The sequence below is a fragment of the Solea senegalensis genome, unplaced genomic scaffold (assembly GCF_019176455.1).
Source record: "Solea senegalensis isolate Sse05_10M unplaced genomic scaffold, IFAPA_SoseM_1 scf7180000014118, whole genome shotgun sequence".
NCBI classification, from domain to species: Eukaryota; Metazoa; Chordata; class Actinopteri; order Pleuronectiformes; family Soleidae; genus Solea; species Solea senegalensis.
In genome coordinates this window covers 52,581-72,884 of record NW_025320969.1, presented here as the reverse complement: position 1 = coordinate 72,884, position 20,304 = coordinate 52,581, and the positions used below count along the sequence as shown (strand labels likewise).

Below are 20,304 nucleotides of genomic sequence, written 5' to 3'. Positions count from 1 at the left end.
AAAAAGTCATAGTATAGTATGTCGGCTAAATTTTGACAAAAATGTCATAGACGAGTCATTTTAATTAAACAGTGCATTAAAAAAAAGGTGTGAAGTGACCATTGAGCCCCGAACATCTTTACATTATCAAATCTGGCCCTCGTTAAAAAAAGTTAGGACACCTTCAGTCTCAAAGCTTCAAGTTTTAAAGGTTCAATCCACCCAAAATCGGCAGCAAGAAGCAGGCATGATCAAATTTTGCCACAGAATTTTCTAGTTTCAGTTTGTGCTTCCTCTGCAGTTTGTAACCTACATTTCAGCAAAGGCTTGTCAGTTGGCTTTAATGTGGTCCTCCCCTATTAGTTTTCGTATTTAGCAGTGAAGTGAAAAAGTTAGGGGTCACAGTTGGTGTAGTGGTTAGCACTCTTGCCTTTGCAGCAAGACCTGGGTTCACGACCCTGTCAGAACAATGGCACTCTGTTTTTTTGATGGTGCATGTGTCCAGGGTGTACCCTGCCTTTCGCCACAACCCTTATGTGGAGGATTATGTGGTAAAAGATGAGTGAGTGAAATATTTCAAAACTAAATGTTTTAATGTTAGATGCATGAAGTTTTTAAACATCAGTGATTACAGCACAGTAAAATGTTTGGATATAGTAGGTCAATTTGATTAAAAATAAATCACATTTAACTGTACAAAATGTGATATAAAGAAAAACACCAAGTCCACTCGACTTGCATCATCTTTTTTTTAAATAGTTTGCTCATATGGACAAAACCTCAGCCCGTGTTCAATGGTGAAGGGTTAATGAAAAGGATTGATTGACAATTACACTGTATTGAAGTTCCAAAATGCAGTTGATGCTCCAATCACAAGCAAGCTACAGAGCTGGAATTAATGCCAGTGTCTATAAAAAAATCCATGCAAAGTCTTCAGATTCACTTCTTATGGAATTTATTCTTCTTCTTGTTCCTCTTGCCAGCTGCCTGCGATGCTTTCTCCGTCACAGCTTGCTGGTATTTCCTCTTATTTTTCCTGGAAAGAGAAAAAGGATTTCATGTGTTTTTATATTGGTTGCATTTCTTAAGGACCAGTTTAATCTTAATGCCCTTGTTAGTCATGTATTTTTTGCTAATTTCCTCTCCTTTGTGGCCATCTGCTATTTTGCTTTCCCCTCCCTTCTCCCTATGTCCCGTCATAAATGTATTGGCTGCTTAGAACATTTATTCAGTGCCAAACAGCCAAACATAAGCAGAAAGGAACGCCTCTTTGAGGAGTTCTGGTTCCTGGTTGATTTAAGTTGTGGGAAACTCAGTTTCACATACTGTAGATTTACCATCAGACCTCTGACACAGAGAGACCCATGTCACGGACCAAACTCTAGCTTTAATGTCATAATTAGGGCTGTAACAATTAATCAATTAAGAAATTTGTAACGTTTTCTGGTTTGTTTGCTCCCTTGTAACAGTTAACTGAATATCTTTGTTTTTTAATTTAAAGCAAAACATTTGCAGACAATGTCATTTTGACATTTTGGAAACACATTTTACACAATTCACATCTGCCACTATGGGTCTCTCATGCAAAAACAATTACAAAAAGACCGAGTTTGACACCGGGATGCAGCAGGGTATCTAAAGAGTGTTGAGAATGCAATGGGTCCACAATAAAATAATTTGCATCATGTGAAATTGTAGTATTAAACTCCTGTTCGATACTGGTATGGTAATAATGAACAGATATATTCATGAAAAGTGTTTCCTTTAGGGTTTTTTCTTTTAGCCGTGGGGGCAGGACTGAAGGATTTTGGCCATAAAAGTCCAAATTAGGTGACTTCTGGCACATTTTAAAGACAAGAATCCACCATGTGTGCTCACCTTAAACATTAACATTCATTCATTGAGAAATTTTAAAGATAAATCAGGAATTAGAAGATGAAAAATGAACATTTGTGTGGTTACTAAATTGCCAATTGCAGTTTAAGCTGCTGACTAGAATCTGTTTGGACTGTGCAGATGCTACATGTCAATGTGTAACCTCACAAATGCAGGAAGTGGCTGCTTACAGTAGAATCTTGACAAGGTTATAAAACAATTGTAAAAGCAAAAACAAGTGTGATTGAGCACAGGTGTATAACAGTGGTGTGTACCGACCCCACCCCCGCTGGTAAGATAATCTTCAGGCAACAGGGAGGGAGATATTATTATGAGTTATTATTGTGCTGCAACAATCGTTCTACACACTTGGTGGTGTTTTACTTGTGTGACTCAACTTACTGTCTAAACTCAGCATCAGCCAGCAGCTCCTCCACCATCGTCCTCTTCCTCTCTTTCTTGGGAACACGGGAATGATAAAAGTCGACTGGACTGTCCACCACAGTACCAACCTGTATCCACATACATGGAACACAAGCAAACGTATGTGAAGATACAGGTACACTTCTGTCTGTGGCATACATTTGTTTGTTTAAGGACTTTTGTTGAATGGGGGAATTGAAGAGTGACCTGAAAATACTTGGGGAACCCGTCTCTGTCGTTCTTCTTGTAGAACCTTTTGGGGTCCATGGAGCTCCTCATCTTCAGGACTCTGAGGTCTCCTTTCAACTCCTGAGTGATCTCAGGGGCTTTCATGTTAAACCAAGCATCTCCTGTTGTTTTCTGCCTCTCAACCTGAAAAATACAAATATAAATAATAATTTTATTACTGCATCCTATGCTAATAAGGTAGGAGGATCTGGGCCTCAGTCTAAAGCAGGATTGGTTACAGGCTTGATGTGATTCTGTTGGAAGCCTTTTACAAACATGATACACACTAGTGTTGTAGTACACGAGACGAGACCGAGACCTTCAAAAAGTGGTCTCGAGACCGGTCTTGAGACCACTTTTTGAAGGTCTCGGTCTAGTCTCCAAATTGACTGCATTTTTACTCAGTCTTGTCTCGGTCTCGGACAAAGCAGACTCTGGATTACATTTCAAGACTGGTCAAGACCATAACTGTGGGGATATCAAAAAAATGCCTGTGCATTTTTGAGTTAACTTGTTCATATAATTACTGTGATTTTAAGTAAATCCTATTGCTTCAGGTACAACCAATAACTTGACTCATTTATCATTTGAAATTATTGTCACTATTAACGGCTGTCAAGCAGATAGCGGCCTATTTAGCCTACTGTTGTAGTCATTGGTCATAAAGATGATTGCAGAGTAAATGTCCTAACCATTCAGTTGGCATTCTATAAGTATTACTTTGAAAACTTACTCTGTTCTTCAGTTTTACAGCGTGTTTAGATTCACTGTATGGAGGCACCGTCTCCTTCTTTTCAAAGTCCGGTCCAATCACACTTTTCTTCATCACCTGTGGACCACAACAAAAACTTCAATACTGCAAAGCACTCAAATCTGTCAACACTTCACTACTCTGACATAAAAGGCCAAAGTCAAAGAGAATTAGAGGGAAACTATGAATAATACCATCTCAAGTGTTACTGGATTTATCGTCCTTGCATAACTGGAAGGGTTATTATTCATTCTGCATCACAGATCACCTTCAAAGGGGAAAAAATCAATCACATATTTACCTCATCTTGGATCTTCGTTTCCTTTACTTTCTGCAGCGAAGTGGAGACAGGTTTTGATTTTCTGTCACCAAAATTGATGTATAAACCCCCAAGCTCCTTCATTCTGATGCCTGGGTCAATGCGGGTCGACATTGCCTTCCTGAAACAAAGTGACAGAGGTCCTGTTCACGCCTGATAGAGCATCAGAGACGGATTAACATTTGGTTTTTCTTTTTTTTTTCCACTGGGATTTGTTGACATTAGAAAACAATAAAAAACTAACTTTATCCTTTGGGTTCTGTCAAGCTGGAGGCAACTCACAACTGTTCGACAGCACAACATGAAAAAGCTACACAGCTGAAAGACAATTAACATACCTTTGTTTAAGAGTGCAAATTGAGGTTTGCTCCACTCATCACTCTCTTTCCCATGCATGTCAGGGATTAAGTATGGCGTTTGTATAATACAAAAAAATGATGTTCTTTGTTTGCACACTTTGTTTACACTTCAAAAGTCTGACTGGTTTGTCCATTTGGGATGTTGAAACCTGGTGTTTATCTACATAAAAGTGGCCTATTCTGAATGCTATGTAATCCAAATTATTTTAGTTTGAAAGCAATCAGACACTTATACAAAACATACTTATAGATAGTATATTCAATTTCTCCCAATTAATCTTACACAGTGGCTCTTTTTTTATTTACTTACAGATTTTGATTTGAGAAGAGGAGTCCTGCATCATCATCATCATCGTCACCCTCCTCATCCACAAATTCCTCATCCTGCTCCTCCTGTTCAGCTTCTGTTGTTTCAGCTTCTCCTCTTTCCTTGTAGTAAAGTTCATCAGCCTCTTCACCGGGCCGTGTGTCAATCATAAACAGTCCTTCAACTGATGATGCAGCTGTTTCGGACATCTTGGAGGATTCTCCTCTCTTGTACTCCAAGTCCTCATCCTCCTCCTCCTTCTCATCATCTCCAGAAACTTCCTTCTCCTCTTCGGCATCGTCATCTTCATCATCGCTGCTGTCCAACAGGCTGATAACCTTTGCTTTTTGTACGACGACATCCGGGGGTTTGTGGTCAGAGTCAGAGTCCACTGTGATCTTGTGCTCCTGGTGAGACGTTACCTGAATGGACTGGACTTGTTCTTCACTGGTCTCAACCACCTGCTGAGCATCTGTGTTCAGCGTGCCAACTTCCATTTTCTCATCCACACTGGACTGGGCCTCTACAACTGCGTCTACAGATTCATCTCCTTGTGATGAGGGAGCTTCCACATCAGATACATCCATTGTTTGACCCTGCTCTTCAGTGATTCCAGAGGCCTTCTCACATGTTACTAGGACTGGCTGGCAAGCCTTTACCGGCTCTGATGACTGGATCATTTCCTGCATCATTTCCACCTCTGTGGTATCCCCATCTTTATTTTCAGCAGACAGCTCCTCCTGCTGGTCTATGGCCATCACTGCAGGCTCAATAACAACTTCTTCTCCCTTTTCTATATTTTCTGCATCTCCCTCAGTCTTCCTAATGTCGTCTTTTTCTTCTAATGTCTGGCTCTCACATTCCTCTACCAGTGTACAGTCTGCATCTTCAGAGATCACTGTGCTTTCTAACCTGGAGTCATTTAATGAACTGTCCTCTTTAATCGGCTCTATTGCTTTCTCTAGAACAACACAAAGATTTTTGACTGAGCGTCTGGTTACCTGAGAACGATAACTGCTGTTTCCTGAGCCTGTGCGGCTGCTGCAGGGTGTTCCTCTGTCTGTCAAATCCAAGTCAGAGTCCACGGCTATAGGACCTGTGGATTGGGACTTGGCCCGTCTACGAGTGGCCACACTGTAAGTTGGCCCTGACTCAAACCCTTCAGAGTCAGGTGACAGGGTCTCATTTACAACTTCAACGGCTTGTGCTTTTTTTCTTACAGCCCTGGTTGGTCGACTTCTCGGGGCAGGGGAATTAGAGTGTTCTGAGGCCTCATCTAGGTTTAAGGGGATGTGATGTATTGACTTTCTAGATCTTCTGCTTCTGCGAGCAGTGGACTGAGACCCTTCAGCTCCTGAAACACTTGACATGCAGCTTTCAGCATCTGAGACCTCTGTGTCCTCAGTTTGAGCACCTTTTCTCTGGCTTCTGGTGACTCTCTTGGATTTGGACAACACAGAACTGCAGGAGTCGCTCTCCAAAATCTGGTCAACTTTGACTTTTTCCCCCTCAACACATTCGGGAGCCTTTTTTCTCCTTGTGCTACGGCGAGTAATTTGGCCAGCTTTCGATGCAGACACTGCGGAGGAGCATGACTCCACTTCAGATATTTCCTCATCTCCCTGAACAACTGCACGGGGCAGTCTTCTCCTACTTCTTGTGCGTGTTGCAGATGGCTCGACGTCAGACAACACAGAGCAGCAGGACTCCAAGTCTGACACGTCCGCTTCATGGACTGAGCCCACTGGTGTGCATGGCTGCTCTGGACTGTGGAGTCTGGCGGCTCTGGTGCATCTTTTTAACAAGGACATTGGTGGAGATGTTGGAGGTTTAACAGCGCTCCTTGTTTTCCGACCAGTGGAAGGAGTGGCCTGTGGGGCAGAAAGAGGACAAACTGCAAATTTAAAAAACAAGTGGTTCTTGGGATGAATATCATATGAAGATAAGTTGGCTGCTGATATTCCTTAGTTTTGTTATTATCAAGTAGCAACGATTTTTTTTTTGCCTCAATACACCCTGGCCTCTGCATCTGTCATGAATGTATAAATTGTAAGCAAATGTCATTCTGTGTTAATTTGGGCCTGTTTTCAGCTGTGTATTATATAGATTTGGTTCTCTACAGTGACAGTTTTCAGGATGATGAAGGAACTGGGCACTTGATGTCTTAGTGTTGCTCATTTCACTTGTGTTGTCCCAGTTTGGGAAAGTTAGCTTACAGTATACATAAAACTATTCCATGACCATAAAAAAATAGCACATAAAATACAAAGACTTTTTAATTTTATGTGGAAAGGAGTGAGGCTATTGCACATTACACTCTCTCAGTCCAAAAACATGTAGATTTGGGGATTAGATTGGACTAAATTGACTGTAGGAGTGAGTGTGAGAGTGGATGGTTGTTTGTCTCTATATGTCCCTGTGATGGACTGTAGACCTGCCCGGGGTGTACCCCACCTTTCGCCCTATGTCGGCTGGGATTGGCACCTCTTACTTTAATATGTTTGTTGTTAGTGTACATACTTGTTTCTTTACTTGTGTGGTCTATATAGCCATCTGTGAAGCTTATGTCCCCTCTGCTTCAGCAGATCTCATAACTTTAGTTTTAAATACAAAACAGTTGAAAAAGATCTATAGCATTAATAACGTCTGCTGTTAACTCATATTATTATATGTTATGTTTAAATGTACGCCCCGACAGTGAATTGTGTGCTCACTTTTATTTGAATGAGATGAAGTAACGTTAAGAGTTAAGCAACTCCACATACATGTAATGTTTGAGATTATTAAATAACTCGAAGGACCTTTAACACGACTAACACGTATTCTCTAACAATCAATACCATCTGTATATTTACAAACTCAACAGAGCAGGAGACAAACTGTTGGTGTCCACGTGTCTCCACTCGCCGCCAGGTTAAACCACTTTACACGCTTAATTTATCATGGACTGAACATTTGCAAGACCTGTCAACACGTACGTGTTTGAGTTACATCTGTTTTCCACACATACCGGGACGTCGGAGGACTGCTGCCGCTCTGAATCCGTTTGGTCTGGAGCATTCTCGCGTCCTCCTCTCCTGGTGGCCACCATCTTGCACTCTACCTCCTCTTTCTCTCACTTCCGGAGCTATTCGAGCCGAAGGCTAGACCTGACTAATCGATTCACAGGCAGGCGCTTGAGCAGACGATCGCAGAGCAACAATGAGCCAAACTCAACTAGCGGGTCCAAGGTTTAAATATTAAACATTTGTATAAACACACTATTCGACAACGATAGGTGTTTGTGTAAAACTTATTTCAGATAATGGGCTTAAAACAGCAATACAACACTAAAGGAGATCGGATATATCGTTTATGTATGTGTAATGCTAAGGTATTGATTCCTTTTCTTTGTGTATTGATAGTTGTGAGGCAGCCAGATGAACAAGCTGACAGTCCAGTGAGTTAACAATAAAAGGCCACTATATTGAGGAAAGCATGAATAACAGTTGGATATTTGATGCTCCAGCACAGCAGCAAATACAGAAGTCATGTGTAATCTAGAATGAAATACAAAATACACAACACCACATTTAAAAAATACACCAATGTAGACACTATATATATATACCTTTCACCATTTTAATAAAGCCAGGTCATAAAGATAGCATTTGATTACAGTAAAACTTTTGTAATTTTCTTTTTCATGTACATGGGGGGGGTATTTATCAATGCACCATCAAAAAACATATTTTCCAGTTAAAAGTCTAAAATCTGTCTGCACCATAAAATAAACAGCGTATACGTAGTTGGGTTTGAAAAAGTGCATGTTTTTTTTTCTCACTTATGGAATGCAAATGGTGTTATTACACACAGCAATAATAATCATAATTGCACAAATATAAAACTTGTTTCAGACAAGATGGGTTTCTATTTCTCCTTTCAAAATGTTTGGAATAGTTATTTCACAAAAAAAGATTTGCTTTGCTTTTCCTATAATAAACCTTTCATTCTGAGTTACATATACAGAGCTCGATGTACACAAAAACAACAGAGATAAAGCAAATGTGAGAGCAAAATATTAGAGGCACTGAGAGGCACAGGGTCAAAGAACCTTCACTTTCGATCAATGTTTAGCAACTACCATGTACTTATGTGTGTATTTATGTATTAATTAACATAGCCTTTACCGTGTTGGTAAATCTGTATAGATCTGTAAGCGTGCTGGTCACAGTGAAAACCTATGAAACAATTTACGGTCTTTCTCTAACAAACTGACCATGGGATTTAACTTCCATATGCATTTTCTTTTTTCTTTTTTTATCTCACTGAGACAATGGTAATGAACATCTGCATCTATGAACCAGAACAAATCACAGATGAAGAAGATGCAAACTTATCTGTGAGATAAAACAATGACTTCAAGACTTATTTTGATTGGCAACATCCCACTCTCAAAGCTATAAACTGCATACTTTGTATGTGTGTGTGTGAATGTGAATGAAAAAGGAGGAACATGGTTTCATCCCTGCGTCTTCTTCTCTCGTGGAGTGTGCTAAGGGTTTGTCTTCCTTGCACTGACAAGATAGCCTTTAGACTTGATGATGCCTCTGCTCTTGACAATAATGGAGTAGCGTAGGACCCACTCCAACCTCCAGTCAACCACATTCAGGTCCTGTGTCCCCTCCTGTACTGCCTCCTGAAAGGCAGCAGCTGACATCAACTCTGATGAAACAAACAGAGAGAGAAGCAGTTTAAAACTACACTGTACAGAGCACATACAAACTAGATTCAGTGATGATGTAGTTGACAGTATATTGATTGTATTATAATGTTCAATTCAATTATATTGGACAATTTTCACCTTTGGATTGAGACACATTTGGAGTATTAAGTATATAATATGAAACATTTGGAAAAGACCCCATGCATACACTGTATAATGTGAAGCACATCTCAAGTAAGGGTGCATTTATAACTGCATGGTGCAGCAAGTGACCCAATTCTGATCTTTTCCTCCCACATAGCACAAATCAAGCGTGAGCTATGAGGGTGTAAGCAGGAAAAAAGCAAATGGATTCAAATGCAGAACAGTCAGAACAGTTTCAACCTCATTCTTATGTAGAAAAAAAGAGATATGAATCAGATATGTGCATTTGCAGCTTCCATCTAAGTGGACAGATCAGATATTTCCAGTGTAAATGCATCACAGGAAGATGATATAAAACTACGGGCTCAAAAAACACCTGACAACATCACCTTTTTGTTTCTTATGATTGATTGTTGGTTTAGCACTTATGACGAGGAAAAAATTACTTAATTAATTATAATTAATATCAATTATGCTTTAATCTTTTAGCATTGATGGTATTTGATTTGAAACACTCAAATTGTTTTGTATCAGGAAACAAAAAAAAAAATCTTTCACCTTTTGGATCGCTGTGTGTGAGCAGCTGGATGTCAAACTCTTTAGCAAAGGCTGTCAGGTCAGGAGGCATCACACAGCAGGAGGCCAGGTTTACCTGGTTACTGCTGGGCTTCACCTGATCCCAATAGAGAACATGGTCATGACAGTGCTCAAAAAATAACCCATGGATCAGCTTCAGCAATGTCAGTTGTTAATCAGGGTCAACACCATTGCCGCTGGGGTGACACAAATGAATCCTCATGAACACAAAATTCCCACTGACCTGTGCCCAGGTGTGGAGCTGTTCCAGCAGATCTTTGTCCAGGTCAGAGGTGCCAATAGCAGCAATACGTTGGCTCCTGACCAGTGTCTCCAACTCCTCCCATGTTGGCTGAAGATGGGCCAATGTTAAACTATCACCCTCCACAAGCGCAGGTGGTGCTATGATCACAGAGTCAAGCTGGGACACCGCCAGTGTCTGGCAGCCTAGCAAAGTAGATCAAATTATTTTAAAATGTTTTCAAATCCATATAGTTTTTAAGGCACATGTAAGTCTTACTGAAAAGATATCAGCTCACCCAATTCCACAGCATCTCTGATCGAGGACTGAATCGGGTCACACAGGAACAGTTTGACTGCAAGAACAAAGAAACACTAAACATATAACATAGTGTACATAGTGTACCTTATTAACCTAAGGCAAATAATTGATACAAAGACTTGTCACAAATATTACTTAATCATCTGATGATCACAATTTTGTGGTGTAACCACAAATATTTGGCACAAATCATAAAGTCATAAATCTGTCACTAAATTTGAGAGCAAACAACCACAATGGATGATTAAGTCCTGAAGAAGGCAGTCAAGCAACATTATGGATAACAACCAACCAAACAACTTTCTTTATAATTTATAATAATATATAATGTTTGAGGCCACACGGTGGTATAGTGGTTAGCACTCTCGCCTTGCAGCGAGAAGACCCGGGTTCAAGGCCCGGTTGGAACAAGGGCCTTTCTGCATGGAGTTTGCATGTTCTCCCCGTGTGTGCGTGGGTTCTCTCCGGGTTCTCCGGCTTCCTCCCACAGTCCAAAAACATGCAATGTGGGGAATAGGTAAATTGGACACTCTAAATTGACCATAGGAGTGAGTGTGAGAGTGAATGGTTGTTTGTCTCTAGTTGTGTGTGGCCCTGCAATGGACTGGCGAACTGTCCAGGGTGTACCCCGCCTATCGCCCGATGTAGCTGAGATTGGCACAGCACCCCCCGCGACCCTCTGGTGGAGGATAAAGCGGTAGATGATGACTGACTGACTGATATAATGTTTGGTTGGTGGCTAATTACTTGGTGAAAGAAAACTCAAGTGTTATGTCACACATATTGCTTGGTCATGGTGATTATAAAAACCATACAGACCTGAGACCTTCACCTCCTCCCTCTCCTCAGGTGTAATCACATCTGTTGCTTGTGGAACAGAACAATCCAGCGTATCTGTAAGGTCCTGCATTACAGAAAAGGAAAGCACTTCATTGTCAGTTCTTGCTTCTTATTTTAGAGATCGCCAGATTAGGTTGGGCCAGATATAACTGGTATTATTATTATTATTTCTGTTTTACACTGTGTACATTATTGTGAATTGTGACAATATGATAATAGTACGTAAGTTTATAATATTGAGGCGGTATCTTGGTAATGCCATCTTGTTTCCAATGAAGTTTCCAGCTAAGTAATAATGTAATAGTGTGGTCATAAAGAGACATCACTTCATTTCCAAAGTAATATCCAGGTAATAGCTTTGTTATAAAAAAAAATGACTGTAGGCTACAATCAGTATAATACCATCACATTTAAATATTTGGGAAGTAGAACTGATAATTACCATATTGTAATGTTGAAATTCATCGTCCTCTATGTTCCACACTTTTTTTACCATTATTAATAAAATGGGATGACCATAATTTATTGCCACACTATTAGCATATTGTTACTGTACTGTAATGTAATCTAACACTTGTGCTGGACAATGGTGTTTTGGTCTTTGTTAATCTTATGGAAGTCATTTCAAACCTGTACGATGCTGAAGTCTCAGCCAGTAACACTACATTTGTGACACTTGCGTGAGCTCATTTTCCACACTAGACCAATATGTAAATGTTCATCTCATTTCCATAATGGGGTGTGTGTGTAGGAAAGAGGCTTACGAAATACAAATATTGAAAAATGTTGAGCTTGACAACATGGACATGTTACCCAATATGCCAAATGTTAGTTAACAAACTTAAACTGAGGGGGACTCAGGACTCATACCAAGCATTTGTTTGCAGGGGATGTGTATAAGACGCTTTGCATATGTGAGAATTAGCAAACCCACTGTTCAACTCTTAACAAACATTTCCCACATAAGTCCAGTGAGTGTGGTGATAAAAGCCGCAGCAGATTAGCTGAGCTGGAAACCAATACATGGTTGTATTCAGCAGCGTTTAACAACAATGGATCCTGAAACCTTATGTTGAAAATGTAATGTAAAAAGTTTTACTTATCATCACAGACCTAATGCTTTCTGTGAGTCATCACATCACAATGGATGGTCAAAAAGTTCCTGAGCAAAGTACTTCTGTGTCTCTGCCCACTTCACACCACCCAACCCAAAGACACGCACATTTAGAAATGTGCCTTTGGCAGCCAGCGCTGCATGAACATTCATCATGACATCTTATTTTCAGTGAGCCTCGAGGCATCCTTTGATGTCTTTCACTGCAGGGTTTTAGTTTCCCAACCACTGAAATCCTACTGCAATTCAAATGTAGGTGTGTTTTCACTTGTTGGTCATGCAAATAGTCCCCTAAATTACTAAATAAATACACAGTAATCACTAAATACTCAAAAAAAAAGTGTATGCACTTGGATTTCACAAAATACATATATATATATATACTATAGCTCAGGAAACCAGCAGCATGACCTAATAACAGCAAATATTGCCCCACCTCAGATGGTGGCTTAGTCATGGAAAGCCAGTCACTCAGTGTAGCTTGAATGCAGTCTCGAAGCTGAAATGTCAAAAAGAAAAAGTTAAATTAACATTCAGAACACACATACAGTTTATCGGAATGTTTCCTGAAACTGAGCTGAAAAGCTTCTTTGTTCGCAGCAAAGTCCACAGAAACATCCGTCCAACTGCTCCAACTATGAGTAACATTAACATAGAAATCAGTTGGATAAACTTTATACAATGTGACAATCCCAGATAACAATCCCAGGTGTGGGAAGAGGAGATGAGGATGTGGCTGAAGAGTCAGTTCACAAAACCTCAGCTCTGAAGTAGTGTCCAAGTCTAATGGAATTGTAGATGGTAGAGATGACTCCTGTTTACATGTGACTCAGTGTGTCATTGGTTCACATATGACAGTTTAATGATGGTTGCATGAAGGTTTAAAAATAGTGTGACTTAGGTACAGTAATTTGGAAAAACTACCACAGCACTACGATAAGGGTAAGGGGTGGGGAATGCATTGTCTGAGTGTCCCAACTATGAATGTTGTACAAGAGTGCGTGCGTGTGTAGACAGATTTGCATCCTTGTACAATTGGTATGTCCCATAAAAGTCACTCACATAACTGTGGTATAATTGTCTTGTGCATAGTATACGTAATTAATTGAGACTTAGTTGCTTTGTAAAGACATGTGCTCTAAATAAGGTTTCCTTGCCTAACAATCATTAATCGTAAAGTCTTCGCCTCAGTAACCTTAGTGACCTGACCTGGATCACAGAGAACTCTTAACTGTTCCGCAAGTCCATTTAAGCTATAAAATACACCTCCATGTACCATTTGAATATTCATTTTAAAAAACACTTATAGCATGTTTTGTATTAAAAGACTCGAAACAACTTTATATGTGGTTTATTATCAGTTAACACACACAATAGGTGTCGATAGCCGGTTAAATATTTAGTCGGGTAGCCGTACGTTATCCTGCAGCTAAGCTAATAAGCTACCACCGAGAGAAAAGTGCCGTAGTGTTAAATGAGTCGTGTACAGTACAGGTTGGCTTACCTCCTCGCTGGGAGAGGATGGACACTTCTTTTTCAGGCGATTCCTATTCACCAGATTCCCGGTGTGGATCCGGAGAGTCCTGGCGTGGGTCAGCAACATATTTTCCTCAGCGTTTACGTCGTTAGTGCTGTTTTGAGGATCCATGTGGTTTCCGTCAGTTAGCTCTCAAGTTGCTAAACACAGTGTGTGAGCAGGTGTCCTTCTCTCTCTCCTACTGTTTCACTGTAACCTGCTGCCTCACAGCAAACCACAGTACAGCAACGGCCGCTATTTAAAAAATGATGAAGTCAGGATGACTGGCATATCGTGCTGCTATCAGGGCTTTACAGCCTGGATGTTATGTAGACAAGCCGGTCTGTGGCTGTGTCAAAGAATGAAACACAAAATCTGGTCAGGATCACTTGGAGCTACTGGCACGGATTTACGACAGCATCAGGGAAAAATAGGGGTCTGATTCACTGGAATGGATTTTTTTTTTGAGTCAGTCGCTGCTCGGACTGCTAGATGGTGCTGTTGCATTTTCTAATGAGTTATTTCTAATTATTGTGTCAAACTGCAGTGTATTAATTATTATAGTCCTTTCTTTCAGTCATTACTCCTTTTAACGATTGTTATTTAATAAAAAAAATAATTGACTGATATTTAATTTCATTCACACCATTCTTTTAACATAAATTACATTTGGTTTTTTTATGTATAGAAGAAAAATTACAATTATGAAGCTTTACCTTGACCTCTTGATTATGTACAAAAACTCTAAAACAAGTAAAATAAAATCTGAACACAACACAGATGTAACGTTTCTTTTAGTATTGTGTAATTCTTATTTGCTGAAATGACATTGCCCCCACATGTTTCTTTTGTTTCTTTTAGAAAGGGATTTCTCTTGTTTCATGCGTAAAGTCACTGACATGTCACTGAAGAAATGTTTTTTTCAGAACCTTTGGAATGAACTGAAACTCTGACTGCAAAGCATGACCTTGTCACCTATCATCAGTGGCCAGTCTCACTAATGTTCCTGTGGCTGAATGGCAGGAAATTCCTGCAAACAGTGTTTTTTTTTTTTAATTTGAGGAAAGCTTTACTGGAAGTGTATTTGAAGCAACCTATTAACATTCATGATTTTGAACTTATACAACACTATACAACCATTTTTAACCGTGAAAAAACAGTGTCGAAGTCAATTTGATGGGTCACTGACTTGTAAAACAGAGAATGGTGCCTCCTCCATTTCCTAATCTGCACCTGGAGTGGAGTGCTACAAAAGTTTAGCAGAGCTGAGAAAAACAAAGATGTAACTAAAACTGCAAGAATCATGTCCAGAGAGTTAAGGAATAATGCTAAACATTTCTTTCTCTCATTGTGGTGTGTTCGCTAGAGACAACATGTCCAGCAAACATTACATCATGTTGTTATAATGTATGAAAACGATGTAAAAAAAAAAGTTGTGAATCACTATATGCTTGATATTTACTTGTGGCTATAGCCAAACTGTATAAAATGACCTAGCAATAAATATACACAATACATGTTTTGCGCACACATGCAGAGTACATTTATTGGTCACTATACTGCATTCAAATAATTGCAGGGAAGAGATGATCAAGAGTGAAACTAAAACAAGCCTTGTTTATTTTTCCCCAGAATAACATCTTGGGTACTCGCAGAAGTTTATGGTTACAAGTTTAGGAGATACTTTCCCAGGAGAGTTGTCAAATAGCAAGTTCGCCTTGTGGGATGCAGTGGTCAAATTGCACTTCAACGGAGTAACTATAAAACATGGAGTGTCGACATGCCTGAGGAGGTGGGAGGCGCAGTGGCAAAGGATGGAGTTTGTGTTGGGGGAGGTCTGATTTAAGTGAGCCCTTATAAGAGCCAACACAAGCTTCTCTGGATACAAGACATTTCCTCCAAGGACTTGACGAAATACTGAATGTGAACAGGTATAGATTTCTGCATGCTCCCACAAGTTATTAGTAGTTCTTTTGCAATCCTGACAATGTGTTCCAAGTAGTGAGTTTGCTGTGATGTGAAAAAATAAGTGCAAGAGGGGGAGTTTTTATTTTATGCTTGTTTTCAGTTAATCAGCACTCAGTGCGCCTGAGAAGAAACTGCTGCACAGAGCTGCAAACCAGACATGAGGATTTTAATATTTTTAATCAGAGGTCAAAGGCACCATTGTGCAATTTGCTCTAGTTGTTTTACTGTGTTTGTTTCTTTGCAGTGAGTCAGTTGAGGGTAGCAGCAGCAACCATGAGATTTCAAGTTCTCTTCTTCCTTCTGCTCCTCACCTGCATGTACCTGAGTCTGGCACAAGGTAAGAGACACTCCCACAACAACTATGATGCTATAGCTGCAAAAATGTAACTCAATTGTGTAGATTAAACACATCACTTTTACCGTAGCTGCATGATGCCTATTAAAATAATAACCTTAATTTTATAATTACAGGCAAGACATGGCGGTTTTATTTATGGAGCACTTTTCATACATAGATTCAGGAACATTTAAAAACAACATGTTTTAAAGCAAGACACAGACATAAGTGTAAGAAATAAATATAAAGTTAAAAAATAAAACAAAATCCAGGAGTAAAAAAGGGGGGAAAAAAAATCTCAAAATGTTAAAGAAGTTAAAATAAGTAAATGTTTGAATAAACAAGTCCTGAAAGAAAATACAGGATTTGTTTAAAAAAAAAACAGACAATATGAGTTCAATATCAAAAATAAAATCTTAAAATATATATGATGAAAAAAGTCTAAAAGGTTTGAAAATGGACCTCAAATTTTTTGCAAAACTACAGTGGAAACAGCACCTACTATTTTTGTTAATGGGTATTCTTTGGGTACATAATTCACATTCTTGTTGAAAGAGGTTTTTTTTTATCAGTAAGCTGAATTATTCTGCTCAAAACCACTCACCGCAACATTTTTTTTTACCAAAGTGTAATAGGCTTAATATTGATGGAACTATTGATGTAGTGATATTGTTTCCTGTTCTCCATCAAGTATTTGCAGCAAATGTGAAGACGTTTGGACAATAAGTAGATATGTTCTATTGACACTTAATACTTAATTCCTATCCACTAAGATAGGGACATATAAGGGACAGACACTTCCTGAAGAGTGTCATTTTCAAGTGGGGTGGTTTATCTCCCTATCATGCTGTACCCGTTATGTGTCTTTGCAGGCTCGTTTGGTAACTGTTGCCTGGGACATGTCCAGTCAATGAAGGATAAGGCAAAGAGAAACATCGAAAGTTACAGGATGCAGGAAGTAGATGGCGATTGCAACATCCGCGCTGTTGTGTATGTAATAAATGTTATGTCTTTCATTTCTGGCCCACGCTGAGCACGCTGTTTTCACTAAGTTGAAACCTCCAACTGTATTTGGCAAAGACTAATGGAAAAAAAAGAAACCTGCACACTGAGAAAGTGTTTGATCCAAACTTACAGCTGTGACTACTAGTGTCTTTGCTTGTGAAATTGTGAAAGACAAAAAATGATTTGCCTGAATTGTGCAGGTTCCTTATGAAGAAGAAGGCCTCACATCTTAAACAGCGGACCATCTGCACCAATCCGCATGACCTTTGGGTCCAGGATCTGATCCGGGCTGTGGATAAGCGAATTTCCAAATGAACATATAAAAGAAAAGTAAAACATTTCACAACATACTTTCACAGTGATGTATTTTAATGCCTTCCAGACAACTTTAATGACTGTGTTACTGTCCATTATAAAACCTTTTTCTTTGTAGAGCAATGGATGGTAAAAGAAAAGAAGAAACCGGGAGAAAGGAGAGCAACTGTTTCACCTCCTTGTCGGGCATCATATTTCACGCTGGACCACATGGATTGTATTTTCGTAGATTAGGTATTTCCTGTTTCTGACAGACAATGTTTCACATATAATCAGTTAACTACTCAAACATACCATATGGCCAGAAAGTATAGCCAGTCTTGCAAAATTCATTTATATGAGCCATTGCTTTTGATACTGTTCACTCTTCAAGTAGAACCTGCTAGTAATGAGCCACTATAAGGCAGCTTTGAAATGTATTTCAAGTGTGCGTGCGTGCGTGTGCGTGCATGTGTGTTTGGAGTTTTTTTACAGAAGTTTTTCACATATTTTTGTATTCACACTGTAACTGCATTTTGAGTCTCTCTCTATCAAATAAAGAAAGCAGCAATTAAAACAAAGGCTCCTCTGTGATACTAGATCATCTGATGATCTAGTATCTATCACTAATGTTCCAAATGACGCTGTTTTCACTTGTTTCATTCCTGGTTTACTTTAGGTAGAAAATGTAGCCGCACCATTTCCCAATGAGACATTTTCATTAGATGTTACTGACAAAGAGCAGGTACAGCTGTGTTCCAGTAATGATTAATTTTGTTTGGATCAACTTGAGGCATTAACTAACAACAATGTTCAGTCATCAGTTGGTCAACAAGCAGTTTTCAGTGTTTTCATGAGAACATTGGCTCATAAGGAAAAATGTGCATGATTTTCATCTGTCCAGGCCAAAATGACTCAATTAAAGTTTAATCCCACATTTTTTCAAGTCTGACTTTGAGGATATTAGGAATATCTGTATCTGGATGCATTATTTTATACATTTGTTACAGTTAGTGCTGTCAGTTTACCGCGTTATTAACAGCGTTAACGCGAACCCATTTTAATGGCGTCAATTTTTTTTATCGCAAGATTAATAATGTTCTTTTCACATGCTGGTGCAATAACTAGTAACATTAGAAAAACTACAACTCCACATGTTGCGAGAGCGGAAACAAAACAACGGGTATGTTGCACACACTTGTTTGTGCTTGGAGCCGGCCAGAGAGTAGTAGGCTAACATTATGTTTTGAGTGGATGGTGAGCGATGTGCGCTTCTCCGTCTCCAAGCGGGCTCTCCGTATCCAATGCAGCCTGGATCATTTCTCGGCGCACTCCCCACTTTCAAGTAATGAAGTATGCAGTGTTACCAACCAAGCTGGCAGAACCCAGAACCGTAGTAAGGAGACCACCGAAGACTGCTAGCTCCTTTAGCTCGGATTAGCTCATTACGGCAACAACACATTAAACCACGTGACTCCGTCTGCGTTGAAGAACTCAAAATATGCAGGGTGACAGAGATTTTGTCTCAATAAAAAAAAAAATTGCACAGAGCAAGCCAATCCACTTTTCTATGTTGATAAGGGCATTAAAATGAGAAAAAATAATGGGACAAAAAGAAAACAAGGGACATTTAGAATAGATAAAAATGTGTGATTAATTGCTTAATCGTGAGTTAACTATGACATTCATGCGATTAATCGCGATTAAATATTTCAGTCGTTTGACTGTACTAGTTACAGTGTATACAGTGGTATACCACCTTGCTTATCAGGTGCAGCTTTACCACGTTTTCAGAGTATGATGCTGATTTACAGTTCTCACACATTTCAACTAGAGCACATCAGAATCAAGAACGAACATGTTTCTGTGATTATCCATCTGTTTTAAGGAATGTAGCACAAAAACTGCAGGTGAAGCTTCATATGAGAAAAATGTGAAAAATGAAGAATTAAGAAGTGGCCTCAGGACTTCAGTCAATGGTTACAGTTTATTATCATTTCCACTTTAACTGGTTCATTATTCCCACTCACTGAACCCAACCAAAAGGTCAGCTGTACCACTCTAGTAACTGATTAGTGCTTTGTTAATGCTCTATGGTGTGAAAAACAAGAATAAATGTAGCTTGGCAAAACGTGGAGATTGTGTTTTCGATCATGGTCTGGTGCCTTTTTGTCATGATTATCCAACACAGGCACTCCACATCAAATGTACTCTTCAGCTGTAAAATGGATCTTGCACAATCTGGAGTCTTCCTGTATCTGCCTCATCTCTTCAGTAGCTTTGTGAAGTAAAACCTATGAGTGAAACATTTACACCAGCTTGAATCTATATCCCCAGAAAATGCAACTGCCTTTTGTTTGTGGTAATAGTTTGTTAGCTGAGAGTCAAACAGAAAGTGAAAAGTGAAAGTTTAAAAGATGACGCGCAATCGCAGAAAAAAAAAAGGTCTTGGCGATGTCTGCAGACATTTCGCAATCCATTAATTCACTGCTCCATTGAGAGACTGCTGCCCTTGATGAGTGGTGAACATGTTTTTGTAAGATTTAATCTCAACCTCACAATTTGAAACGTTGGGATCACTAACTGGAAAAACTGCTCAGAAATCTCCAATGGGCCCCAAAGCAATCGTGGGGTCCCTGATAAGGAATGTCACAACCTTTCTCAACCGTGTGCTCACACGAGTCGTTTGTCAAAATAAAGCACAAACTAATTGATGTAGCCAACAATTAGTCAAATAGTCAAATAGTATTTCATATTTGAGTTCTGGTCGCTCTCTTCATCATCTACACTACAGCCATGGTTCTCAAACTGTGGTAAGTCTACTACCAGTGGTTCATCAGCTTCCTCTGGTGGGACTTAGAGGAAAATCAAAAATACTGTTCTACTGTATATACCAGGGTATGTGATCTGAGTGGAGCTGAACAATTGAAACAAATAACAAAAAATATATAATAAGTTAAATAATAATAATAATTAGAGTCTCCTTATCTCTTCCTCCATCT

The 20,304-nt window shown here is 39.3% G+C and overlaps 3 protein-coding genes across 3 annotated transcripts; 1 reads left to right on the top strand and 2 right to left on the bottom strand.

Moving 5' to 3' along the window:
• Positions 1-801: 801 nt before the first annotated feature.
• dnttip2 (deoxynucleotidyltransferase, terminal, interacting protein 2) lies at positions 802-7,365 on the bottom strand. The gene is made up of 7 exons (XM_044016061.1): positions 7,252-7,365; positions 4,245-6,112; positions 3,558-3,696; positions 3,239-3,334; positions 2,485-2,649; positions 2,257-2,366; positions 802-1,015 (listed from the first exon to the last, which is right to left on the bottom strand). The coding sequence occupies exons 1-7, from the start codon at positions 7,330-7,332 to the stop codon at positions 919-921; spliced, it is 2,556 nt and encodes an 851-aa protein (XP_043871996.1). The 5' UTR covers positions 7,333-7,365; the 3' UTR covers positions 802-918.
• Positions 7,366-7,838: 473 nt separating this feature from the next.
• Positions 7,839-14,065, bottom strand: gclm (glutamate-cysteine ligase, modifier subunit). Its single transcript, XM_044016048.1, has 7 exons — positions 13,687-14,065; positions 12,619-12,681; positions 11,048-11,132; positions 10,206-10,262; positions 9,911-10,113; positions 9,649-9,763; positions 7,839-8,945 (listed from the first exon to the last, which is right to left on the bottom strand). Exons 1-7 carry the CDS (start codon positions 13,828-13,830, stop codon positions 8,776-8,778), a joined length of 837 nt encoding a protein of 278 aa, XP_043871983.1. The 5' UTR covers positions 13,831-14,065; the 3' UTR covers positions 7,839-8,775.
• A 1,477-nt stretch (positions 14,066-15,542) lies between these two features.
• ccl25b (chemokine (C-C motif) ligand 25b) lies at positions 15,543-18,239 on the top strand. Its single transcript, XM_044016049.1, has 5 exons — positions 15,543-15,629; positions 15,911-16,003; positions 16,876-16,993; positions 17,209-17,338; positions 17,442-18,239. Exons 2-4 carry the CDS (start codon positions 15,940-15,942, stop codon positions 17,321-17,323), a joined length of 297 nt encoding a protein of 98 aa, XP_043871984.1. The 5' UTR covers positions 15,543-15,629; positions 15,911-15,939; the 3' UTR covers positions 17,324-17,338; positions 17,442-18,239.
• Positions 18,240-20,304: the final 2,065 nt, after the last annotated feature.

Excerpts from the sequence above, each read along its gene's own strand:
- dnttip2 (XM_044016061.1), bottom strand. The coding sequence starts at position 7,332 with ATGGTGGCCACCAGGAGAGGAGGACGCGAGAATGCTCCAGACCAAACG. Across the intron at positions 3,697-4,244 it reads CTCTTCTCAAATCAAAATCT|GAAGGCAATGTCGACCCGCA; the intron begins GTAAGTAAATAA and ends ACTTTGTTTCAG. Across the intron at positions 2,367-2,484 it reads GGTTCCCCAAGTATTTTCAG|GTTGGTACTGTGGTGGACAG; the intron begins GTCACTCTTCAA and ends ATGTGGATACAG.
- gclm (XM_044016048.1), bottom strand. The coding sequence starts at position 13,830 with ATGGATCCTCAAAACAGCACTAACGACGTAAACGCTGAGGAAAATATG. Across the intron at positions 9,764-9,910 it reads AGCTCCACACCTGGGCACAG|GTGAAGCCCAGCAGTAACCA; the intron begins GTCAGTGGGAAT and ends TATTGGGATCAG. Across the intron at positions 8,946-9,648 it reads CACACACAGCGATCCAAAAG|AGTTGATGTCAGCTGCTGCC; the intron begins GTGAAAGATTTT and ends TTGTTTCATCAG.
- ccl25b (XM_044016049.1), top strand. The coding sequence starts at position 15,940 with ATGAGATTTCAAGTTCTCTTCTTCCTTCTGCTCCTCACCTGCATGTAC. Across the intron at positions 16,004-16,875 it reads GTACCTGAGTCTGGCACAAG|GCTCGTTTGGTAACTGTTGC; the intron begins GTAAGAGACACT and ends GTGTCTTTGCAG. Across the intron at positions 16,994-17,208 it reads TGCAACATCCGCGCTGTTGT|GTTCCTTATGAAGAAGAAGG; the intron begins GTATGTAATAAA and ends TGAATTGTGCAG.